At 46.7% G+C, this 11,789-nt stretch overlaps 1 protein-coding gene across 1 annotated transcript; it reads right to left on the bottom strand.

Annotated features, from left to right (window-relative positions):
* Positions 1–584: 584 nt before the first annotated feature.
* LOC119436389 (uncharacterized) lies at positions 585–3,152 on the bottom strand. Its single transcript, XM_049657433.1, has 3 exons — positions 2,802–3,152; positions 1,871–2,063; positions 585–1,077 (listed from the first exon to the last, which is right to left on the bottom strand). Exons 1-3 carry the CDS (start codon positions 2,993–2,995, stop codon positions 799–801), a joined length of 666 nt encoding a protein of 221 aa, XP_049513390.1. The 5' UTR covers positions 2,996–3,152; the 3' UTR covers positions 585–798.
* Positions 3,153–11,789: the final 8,637 nt, after the last annotated feature.

Genomic DNA, 11,789 nt, shown 5'->3' with positions numbered 1-11,789 from the left:
ATGTCACGTCACGTGACATGGGGTACCTCACGTTGAAAAGAACAGGGGGAGGGGAAGTTGGAGGGCATTTGGATTGATTTGAGCCTAAACAGTGCATGCACTATAGTATATTTTAGCTAGCAGGCTAGTGCAGTATAGCTTTGTGCACCAGTCACTTATTACAAAGCTATTCCTTCCTCGTGTCAGCCCTCGCTAACAGTTTAGGTCTGATCCCCCGTTAACGCTGCAAGATATTGCAAGCCTCGAAGAAACAGAGCAAATAGTCTTGAGCCGCGACCACTGCGATGATATCAAAAGGAAGATGATGGCGTCTACAAGATGGCTTCTAGTCTGTTATCAGTCTTATTGTTAAGTATACCGGGATTGCGGACAATTTGCTAACCATAAAGTGATGTTTTCGCCGCCTCTGGACATGTTTGTGAAACGCACCACTTCCCCGTGAAGCTCACCATTGCGACCATTTATACTCTTCTTCCCTTTCGTCCCTTTCTTGACCAAACGTTGCCCCCATAGGCTTTTTCTCGCTGCTAAGTATGTCGGCCTCAAAAACACGCAGCCGTGAAGAGGCGCAAAATGACGCTAAATGCGGCATGAACGTAAACATCAAGTACTCATCCCGTTTATATACATATATAACATTTTAGTATGTGGTTACAATGCACTGAATGAAATTGGAGAAGTCGCGCCGCTGACTCCCCCTCCCCCGTTTCCCCCATCGTGAGCGTTTCAGACGAGTGCTCGACCGCTCCCGTGCTTCGCGTTATTCAGATTAAATCTTAAACCGGCGTGCTCAGTCCGCTACAGCGGGGCGTCATCATCGTCGTACGTCTCGACGAGCTCCTCTTCGTGTGTCTCGGCGTTCTCGGCCGTGGTGCTCGACTCGTCCACATTCCGGCGGCAGTCGGTCTCCCCCGTGGGCGACGTCATGCTGCGCTCTTCTTCTTTGCGCGTCGTGGTCCGGTTGATGGTGGTCTTGCCCTGGATGGTGCGCTTCTTGGTCATCTTGACGCGCCGAAGCGAGCCCAAGTGCAGTGGTGGCAGCGACGGCGCACCCGTTCCCGGCACGCTCGAGTTGTCCTGCAGCGCGCCATAGTAACGACGGGGAGACCCGGTCGTAAAATGGTCGTACGGCTGTCGTTGTGTGACCGAAACGCTAGCATTGACAGATATTCAATGCACCTTCCTTTGGCTTTGTGCTACGGGCGGCCCACGAAACCCACAGTAAAGAGGCAGGACAACGTAGCTGCACACCGTACGTGTTCATGTCGCCGGTAGGATACACCATTCAAGGCCTTTATGTAATCCGGCAATATCCTCTTTATTATTAGTCATTACGGAAGTGTCACAGTGGTTGCTACTAAGGCGTGTTTAGTCTAAACTAATAAATTTACTCGTAGTGACCGATAAAGAGCTGATAAAATGAAGGGAGATAAAATTCATAAACAAGTGCCCATAACATTACCTTAAGAAACGCTACAAAAAATCGTCGGTGTATTTCTTCGAACGACAGGACCAGCAGCGCACACTTCTGATGTAATTTATCACTTCAGGCGGCGACAAACCGTGCTCAAGAACGCTTCTGTTCACTACATCTGACTGAGTACACATGAATTCGTTTTGCGCACTTGAGTGCTATATGAAAAATTGCAAACGCAACACTGGTCGACGCTCAATCAGTTTTAATTGAGCAGTCTATCGTCAGGGGGGGGGGGGGGGGGGGCTGTAGTACTTATATACCGCCTTCAAGCATTAGCTCCTGCTGGCTTATATACAATGGTCCTTTAGACTTTCTCTAAATACGATTCTTCGCTGCCCTGTAAAAATGACACAGCGACGCACACCGCACAGTATGAGGTGGCGCCTCACTAACCTGGAAGGAGGATTTTTTGCACTGACTCTCGGCAATGCGTTTCCGTTGCTCGCCGTCAATTTTCCGCGTGAAGACATGCTCGTTGTCAATGGTTTCTTCTTCGAGTCGCTTCTCGATGCCAATCTTCACTTCGTTTACGTCGTCCAGGTCCAGGGAGCGATCTCCTGGCGTCCGCCTCAGGGTCGAAGGAAGTCTGCGTGGGGAAACATGGAGGCATTGTCTTCACGTTATTTCCATTCTCAAGACATCTATGTCACTGCCCATTTGGAAATATGAAACTTCTGTAACCTGGTACGCTCTTGTAGAGAATTCAGTGGCGTCTGTGCAAGTATTGGGCGGCCACAGCAGGTATTGTGGACAAAAACATCTCGCTGTGCACCGCAGCGCAGTAGTGAGAGAACGCTTTGGAGGAAAAGGGAGAGAGAGGGGGGAATACCTACTCCCCTGGTGCACCGCAAAAGACAAGGTGTTTTTCCTAAGACATGGCAGTGTCCGCTGTGAAAGTTTGCTGCTATCGTATTAAATGAGTTCAGAGCCGAAAGAATCACTGTAGTTCAATGCTCCTTGTTTGCGTTTTAGTTTGAATAAAGCGGCTGTGCTAACTTGCGATTTTACTACTTCTAGATTACACGAACAATGTTTTTGCTTTGTAATATGCGTATGAATTTTATATACCATATAAAGTGCTCCATACATTCTTACCGTATATCGGGAACCTATTTTGACGTGATATATGCATTCGCATCATATCAAAATTAGAAATGTTTGTGTGCCGCCCTCCTTTGGGACACTCGGATGACACGTTATTATTACTATGACGTCACGTGATCTGTAGGTAACATGTGTGGCTCACATGAGCGCGCAGTGCACACTGCATCCGGACGGGCAATCACCACAGTCCGTGAGCGCGCTCGTAGTGCGGAGAGCTCACCTCTGCAGAGAACGCTTGAATTCTGGGAAGGCAGTCTCGTACTGGCCGAGCAGCATGCGGGTGGTGTCGCCTTCCGGGGGTCGTGACATGGTCACCGTGTCGATGAGCGCCCGCAGCTCGGCGTTCTCCTGGACGTACGTCATGTTGGGCTCAGATACTACTTTCTTGGAGTCCTCGTCGCGAGCTTTGGCCATGAGGCCGCTCCGCACACGTGGGGCCGCGCTGTCCGCCCGGGAGCGTCAGGGGGGACGCCGACACCGCCCTTGCGGCCGCATGTCGGCGCGACTTCGTTTTCTTCGCCTCCCATGAACTTCCATTTGCTCGCGAATTGCTTCTCCTGACGATGTGGCTGATCGTCATAGTGTGCAGGCGGAGAACAATGCCGAGTTTCCATGACGATTCCATGCGCTCGCTTATTCGAACATTCGCTCCAGGCTAAGCTCGCTTCTTTGAAAGCGAGCATGGAGCTACACTGCTCCTGGTCTAAATTAATCACAGTTGTTCTTAACGTTCTCTTTGTCGCTGCAGTGCGACATATGTTGTTTATCATCTTCTTTGATTTCGTGGCTGTAAGCATGCGCCTGCCACCACTCCATGTAATTGATGATAAATTAATGAAATAGATTATTTAATTTGAAAATTGAATAAACAATTTTGCTGCGTGATGGAATTTCATGAAAACGCATTATGGTTTTATTTTCGGTGGTTAATACTTGGTGATAGCCTAATTATATAACTTGCTTGATGTCCGAAGTAAATAACTTAATACGGCAAGTCAGTTCTATCTATACTTGATTTTTTAAATTTTAATTTAGCTATTTGGTATTATGTATCACTGGATATGTGCCCATTCTTTTCCAATCCTGCAGAATAGTTATGTCGCTAGAAATGTATCGTAATTCTCTGTGCCTGCACCTTTCATCCCCATTCTTTCTTCGACGAGCATCATACATTGCCTTCGTCCTCATTACATCGCTTTAGGTACACGTCTCATGCTGTGCATCCGCCTGATTAGGTGTTACCATTTCACCACAGCTTGTGAGCGGTGTCGTGCATAAACATAAAAATTGTACGAGATTAAAATTGTGACCTCTGTGGTGGATAAACATAAACACTGCATGACGTTGCACGCTGCTCAGATGAAAGTAAGCACAATCATACGTATCACTGTTATTTGTATAGGATTCAATGCGCGCCGCTTGACAAAAGCTTCGCTTCTCATAGATTCCAACGCGTGGTTTGGATATGCTTATTTTTAGACGTCTCCTACTTCTCTGTACATACATTACAACATTACGTTGGATCTGTGCTTTGTTGCTGTGTTTTGTTTGTTTGTTTGTTTGTTTGTTTGTTTGTTTGTGGTTAGGGCAAACGGTGGTTGATAAACAAACGCCGCACGAATACGCTGTCCACTTGCATGCAAGGTAAAACCTGTTTGCAATTAGCCATTGCCGATAAGACTCAATCAATGTAGGGTACAACGCGAACGATCAAAATGCAGTCTGGCTGTCCCCACTTATTCCGCCAAGTTTAAATGTGGCTCCCGCCTTCTAGCGGACCCGTTTATCCGGAGGAGGAGGAATAAACATTATTTTTGTACAGCAGATTTGTGAGACCTAGGCCTCTCTACCTAGATGACGGCCTCGAGCCCTTGTGCTCTGGCCCTCTGGCGGCATCTTCGGCCTACTGGATTGCCTTAAGTTGGTCTTCCGGTGCAGAGCTCAGCAGTGCGGTCTCCCACTGCTCTCTGGTCTTGTGTGTTTTATTCTGTGTGGGTATCCCAGGGCAAGCCCAAATCATATGTTGTAAGTCCGCCCTTTCTTGACAAAATCTGCATCGATCGGTGTAAAGTTCTGGATAGTAACGGTGGTAGGCCACCGGGTTCGGATATGTTTCTGTTTGCAACAAGCGCCATGCCGTTGCTTGCCGTCTACTTAGCGAGGAGTGTGCCGGGGGGAAACGGGGCCTTCCCAATTTATAGTGTTTCGTGATCTCGGTAAAGCTGGTCATCCGGTCTCTCTCCGTTCCTAGTATTTGCGTGTCACCTGCTCGGTCCGTCAGTTCTCGAGCCAGGTTGTGCGCTATTTCGTTCCCGGGAAGGGAGGAGTGTGCGGGTGCTCATATAATGTAAACATCTTTATCTTCACGAAAGTTGGCTAAAATTATTAGCGCTTCCGGCGAGATTCTTCCTTTGGCATAGTTCTTGACGGCGGTCTTAGAGTCGCTGACTATGATGTTGGCCTCCGTGGAGACTATTGCCAGTGCTAAGGCAGCCTCCTCTGCCACCTCCGCCTTTCCTGTTTTTACAGTGCCACTAACTCTGGAGTCACCCTTTAGACTGGTAGCAACTATCGACATACTCTGCCTATTTGTGTACTCCGCCGCGTCCACATAGACCACGTCCCTGGCACTACTGAATCTTTTGTGCAAAGCTCTCGCTCTTGCGATTCTTATATCTTCGTGAAACTCCGGGTGCGTGTTTCTGGGGACTGGGAGTATTGAGAGATGTTCCCTTATTTTCTTTGGGATGTCTCCCCGCAGTCCGTGTTGTGCTTTGTAGGTTATTCCGATGTCATCTAACCGGGGCCTGCTATTTTCTTTTCGCTTCGGGTTTCACCAGGAACTGAAGACAGCCCTGTGAGGTGGTCAGTTCAAAGCACAAAAAGTCGCGGATTCGCCCGACAGGTGAAGCATTGATAGCGATAGCAAAACATTAGACAACTACATGAACTAAGGTTCGAAGTTTTGCCGGTCTCTTAAATTGCAGAAGAAATTTGCCTACTAAATAAATTAAAAAGCTTATTGTGACACACGCACAGGCAAAGAGGAACATATCTCACTCGATGACCGCGAACTCTCGCTGTCACAACGTTCGCATGATGAAGAGCGTTCGCAGCGGAAGTGAACGCCGCCTCCCGCTGCCTCACGTGCTGCTGTGCTGCCTCTCGCTTCAACGCGTCCCGAAACATGAAATTACGCGACCTTCAGCACTAGTCGCACCTGAAGCCACCAGTCATCGCGGCTTGCCGAGCCTTTCCACCCACCGCAGATTACCGGCACTAGGCGCACATGTAGCCACCAGCCATCTCGGCTCACCCTCGCAAGCTTCCGTCGTCCGCACAACATACGGCGCGTACCACAACGGTGACCGATCGGCGCGGAGAAAATACTATCAACCACCCTAATTGTTGAATGAGATGAGATGAGAAGGAAGGAAGGAAAGAAGGTATGTATGTATGTATGTATGTATGTATGTATGTATGTATGTATGTATGTATGTATGTATGTATGTATGTATGTATGTATGTATGTATGTATGTATGTATGTATGTATGTATGTATGTATGTATGTATGTATGTATGTATGTATGTATGTTTTTCCCGAGTGCACTTTGCAAGGTAGCCACCAGTGGCGCGTTCGTCGGCGCGCACTACGCGTATAGACCAGATGTTTTATAGCCTCGTGGCGAGTGAGTCTGCTGCGCTGCTACCCTCGATACCAGGTGCTGCCTTCTGGCAAGGGTTGCGGGGACTGCAGAAGATGGGAGAAAAGGCCCGCACTTGGCGGCAGTGTTGCCAACCGTAGGGTATTTTCGAAATTTTTCGGGCAGCGTAGGGTAGTAGGGCGGTAATGCGATTTTCTTACCAGGCGTAGGGTAATTTCCACTTTTTTTCTTGTCAACAATCAGCTAAAAAAGAACAGTTGACGAGTGATCTTAAAAACTAGCCGATCGACGTGACATCCCCCAAGGCGCTATTCTCGACACTCCTTAAGAGATACGAAAACTAAATCTTTCTTTGAATAAAATTGGAGCTGTTCACATCTCACCAGCATAGGGCTGAGCCGAAAGATCAGACGTCACATATCTCTGTGCTAGCTTCATTTTTTCTTCAGAAAAATCAAGACGGGCGCTCAACTCGCAACTGCATTTTATTGTCTTGTTCTTCACTTTATCCCTGGTTTGCCCTTGCGCTGTCTTCTACATCATAAAACCAAACCACCTCGCCCACCTTTCAATCATTTTCCTATAGACAGTTTAGGAGCCGTCAGAATCAGAGCTGTCTGCGACGGCTCGGCGCGGAGCGCCGATCCTGTGGTATGGCCGCCTTTGCTTACCTTAATTTGCTGCCTTATTATTGATACTCAAAGCGGATTTATGCCGTCGGCGTCGCCGTTGCCGTGAGGTTCCGCATGACGTCCAACGGCGATGAAATCGTCGCCGTGCGCCGTATTCTGTATGTGCGAGTGAAAGCAGGCGAGGCACGCGTGCTTTCACGGGGAGCGAATGCATGGCGGAGAGCAAACGCGCGTTCTGTGCCGTGCTCCCTGAAGGGCTGCAGAATTAAGCGTCTCTTTGCTCCTTTACAATCGCCATGTATATATAGAGCAAACGCGACTTCTTCCGTCGCGCGAAAGGCCGCGGGAGGACGGGAGGGAGGGGAGGCGACGTTTTGCTGCGGCACTAAATGCGTGTTTATATAAAAAACGCTGCGAGGCGAGAATGTGGTAAAGACTTCGGACGCTGCTCGACGAGTGTCACGTTCTGATCTCGTCGAAAACCGCCGAGCCGCAACAGTCACCAACGCCGCGCGCGTTCGGAGCGAACGCGGGCAAAACGCCGACGGCGTCGACAACAATTCTTCGCTGGTGCTGCAGTATGTCCCCAGTTGATACAGCTGATAAAACTACTATCCTTACTCCGTATAGCTCTCTACTAATTTGCTATCGCAATTGATGCTTCGCCTTTCGGGTAAAACTGCTACATTTTTTTTTATGGCCACTTCCTAAATGCAACACAACAACCCACACCGGAATAGGAAGCCACACCACAATATTTTGCTCAATAAAGACTTTAATTTCTTCTCTCTCGCTCCCTTCCACTTCTGCGAGACGATGTGCGCTAAGGCGCGTACGCTCGCTTTTGATATGCGCTTTTTATTTTTTGCTAAATATTTCGATGACAGTCGCTACCGACTTTAGCGCCACCGCACTGCTATCACGGCGTACTTTGAAGTATAGTCTGTAAATTATTATTATTACGCTGTGATATTTTAGGCGTAGGGTAAAATATGGGGTAATAAAAAAGTTGTGTAGGGTAAAGTAGGGTAATTTTGACTGTGACGTAGGGTATTTCCCAAAAATTGGTTGGCAACGCATGTTCGCATGTTGTGTTTCTAGACGTGTTCTTGCAGCATCTACTGAGCTGTTTGATGTAGACGTGTTGTTACCGCATCTGCTGAACGAGATGTATAAAGGTTACTCGCCCGGGCGGCACTGTGCCATCGTTGGCTGCACCAACAACCAGCGAAAGAGGCAGTTGCTGAAGCAAGTGCCCCGCCACATTTACGGAGACACAAAAAGCTTCTGTTTTTGTGAAGGGTATTCGCTGCTCAAGTTTCCTGCGGTACGTTAGAAACGACAACATAGAATACTGGCTTTGACTAGAAAATACTTCGTGCCCAGCAATCTTGCTCGAGTGGGATTTAGTTCTGTTGTAGTCAACTACGCGATAATGCGCGTCTTGCCTTCCCGCGTAGTGGGCCTGCGATAACAGCATAACAGTGCCGTTTGTGACCTCTCAGCGTACTTTTTTTTTAAACGGCTTTATTTCTGCATTTAATAGGCGAAACCTTGCGGCGGAAAAGGGATGCTCTATGGGAGTGGGGGAGGGGGACCGGTGCTCTCTTCTTCCTGGAGGTGATCAACCCATGCCCAAAACTGCGATACGTATACGAAAGAAAAGTATGCAGAACACGTGCGGGTGCGCGTGCGGACTTCGCAAGTTGCGTAGCGATTGCCCCATTGCGGCAAATAAACAAAACTGCACGGAACTTGGTGGTTTTTGGAAGGTATATGTAAACTGGCAGCGAAGCTTGCATAGGAGCCCACATGTCAAGAAAATGGCGGCGTGTGGCAACCGTCGCCATCTGTGTGTCGTAGCAACAACTTCAGTAAAAAAAAAAAATTAGCAAAACGAACGCCGTCACACTCAGAAATGGAAGTGACATCGAGATCTTATGCTGCTTGGCGCGATTGCTTGAATTTCTTTAGCGTCCTGTATTTCGACCGCTACGCCAGCAGTTATTTTTCTTCTGAGGGTACGGCGAGCATGTGACTCGCCTCAGAAGAAGCTCCAGCGTGTCCTTAAACTGTAGGAGTGGTGTATGTCTAAATGTGGACATAATTAGCCTGTTATTGACGGCAATTGCTCAAGTAGGTTCCTTAGAAAGGTGAATGAATAGGGTGAAAATAAATGACAGTGCAAAAGACGTTTTAAAAGCAACTTCGCATTTATTCGTTTAGAATAATGCAACCGACATACTCACCAAACAAAAGATATGCTTCAATAGATGAAAAGTACTATGGCCAGCACACAGTCGTAATGTACAGCAACATATGCGAAATCTTTTCACAAAATCATTCGCAATTGCCTGCGACACCATGTATTCATATCGAGCAGTTATCAGACAAGACAACATCACACCACATTATCATTTAGAAGACATTCGACTCACTAATTTTGTTGCCTTTAGGAAACTCGGAGCCTGTATTAGGGAGAGTGAACGAACACAGCACGACGTTTCTTCGCGGAGCTCTCCGCATGTATCGTCACGACGAGACACAGCGCGTACGTCGGTGCCGCAGCGTCAATGGCGTACCAACTATTTCACGAGTGGGGCGGCAAACCGCAAATGATCTGACCCTTCTCTCTCTCTCTCTATATATATATATATATATATATATATATATATATATAATGAACGCGAAGAAAGGGAACCGGGGGGCCCGATTTTTATTAATCACATCATCAGAAGCAAATAAACAATGACACCCAGGACAACATAGGGGAAATTACTTGTACTTACTAATTGAATTAAAGAAATGATAAATTAATGAAAGTGGATGAAAAAACAACTGTCCGCAGGTGGGGAACGAACCCACGTCTTCGCATTACGCGTGCGATGCTCTCACCATTGAGCAACCGCGGCGGCGTTTTCCCATCCACTTTCTGAGGTATTTATGTCTTACATCTAGAACTAACCCTGGGAGTGTTAGCCAGCGCCACCACTCACAAACCTAGGCGGCGGATGTGGAACATCCGTTCTGCAACAGGCGTCACGAGTACGTGATCTTTTTGGGTGAACTTTTTGGGTTTGTGAGTGGAGGCACTGGCTAACACTCCCAGGGTTAGTTCTAGTTGTAAGACATAAATACCTCAGAAAGTGGATAGGAAAACGCCGCCGCGGTAGCTCAACAGTGAGAGCATCGCGCGCGCAATGCGAAGACGTGGGTTCATTCCCCACCTGCGGCCGGTTGTTTTTTTCATCCATTTTTATTTTCATTAACTAATTTTTTTCTTTAATTTAATTAGCAAGTACAAGTAATTTCTGCTATGTTGTCCTTGGTGTCATTGTTTGTTGGCTTCTTATATATATCCGGATCGCTTGCATGCTTATATATATGCTTATACACACACACACACACACACACACACACATATATATATATATATATATATATATATATATATATATATATATATATATATATAAAGCTCCGGATCGCTTGGATGCTTAATTTACTGCAAATGTCATAATTAGTCCCCTGTCTTTGAAGTTCAACTAAATATTGCCCATAACGCGCCTTTCATTTTCGCCAAATATAAACGAAGTGTGTTGTTTAGTTCACTGAGGACATCGCTAAAACCAAGTTGGAACGTCTTATGAAGCATGAAAATAGGGGGAAAAAACAACTGCTCAGTAATTATTCGCAATGCTTCTAAGTGGACAGGAACGCAGAAATGTTTGTCACACATTGCACTTACCATGACACCTCCCCTTTCCACGAAATATAAACCTGTTGTAACCAACAGTTATGTCGGCAACTTGGAAGCATAGCGGATAGCGGCCATTTCGCACACTCTGTAACACTTGAATAAGAATATTTTTACAAAGACTGTGCTTGATCCAAACGCATTTAACCTCGCACAGAGCGTTTCAATAGCGTACCACCAATTTTTGCTACATTTGGTCTTGGTGGCTTTTATAGTTTTGCCATGGAAGCGGGCTGAATTCTGCCCCACTCGTTAGACACGCTCATAACAATCTGGAGGGCTTGCATACGTAATTTATCGCGAAATCCCCAATTACCCTCCTATTTTCAACTTTACCTACACATCACCAATTAGCTTGTCTTACAGCTTACAGTCACCAAACATAAAGAAGAGCTGGCTTCTTTAGTTGATTGATTTGATTTGATTTGATTTATGGGGTTTTACGTGCCAAAACCACGATCTGATTATGAGGCACGCCGTAGTGGGGGACTCCGGAAATTTGGACCACCTGGGGTTCTTTAACGTGCATTTAAATCTAAGTACACGGGTGTTTTCGCATTTCGCCCCCATCGAAATGCGGCCGCCGTGGCCGGGATTCGATCCCGCGACCACGTGCTCAGCAGCCCAACACCATAGCCACTGAGCAACCACGGCGGGTGGCTTCTTTAGTTCAGTGAGGTCATTAGGTGAACCTAATATCACGCATGAAAAAGTAAAAAGAAAAAAAAAGGACGGCTGAATAATTATTCGTAATGCTTCTATATAAGCCAGAAACGTTAAAACTACGCGACAAATTGCACTTAAAATGATGCCTATTCCTTCAAAGTATAAGATAACTGAAACGCACAGTTCTTTGAGACATTGGGACATTGGGAAATAACAACAGCGCGATACTTCTGAATACTCGCTCACAATTTTTTAAAATTGTATGCGATCAACCCGCATTTACTATCTCACATAAACTTGGCTCATTGTTTACCCTATGTTGACAAAATTTGACCTCAGTTGTAGTTGTAATTATACCAGCGCAGTCGTCTAAGTGCTACACCACTCTTAGTCTAATAACGCTATGGGCCACTTGCATACGTATTCCACTAGAAAAAGCGCATTTAACGCACCTATTTGGAACATTGCCTACGCATTACCCGTAGAA

Source organism: Dermacentor silvarum, chromosome 1 (genome assembly GCF_013339745.2).
Source record: "Dermacentor silvarum isolate Dsil-2018 chromosome 1, BIME_Dsil_1.4, whole genome shotgun sequence".
Taxonomy (NCBI): domain Eukaryota; kingdom Metazoa; phylum Arthropoda; class Arachnida; order Ixodida; family Ixodidae; genus Dermacentor; species Dermacentor silvarum.
This window is presented reverse-complemented; position numbering and strand designations above follow the sequence as displayed.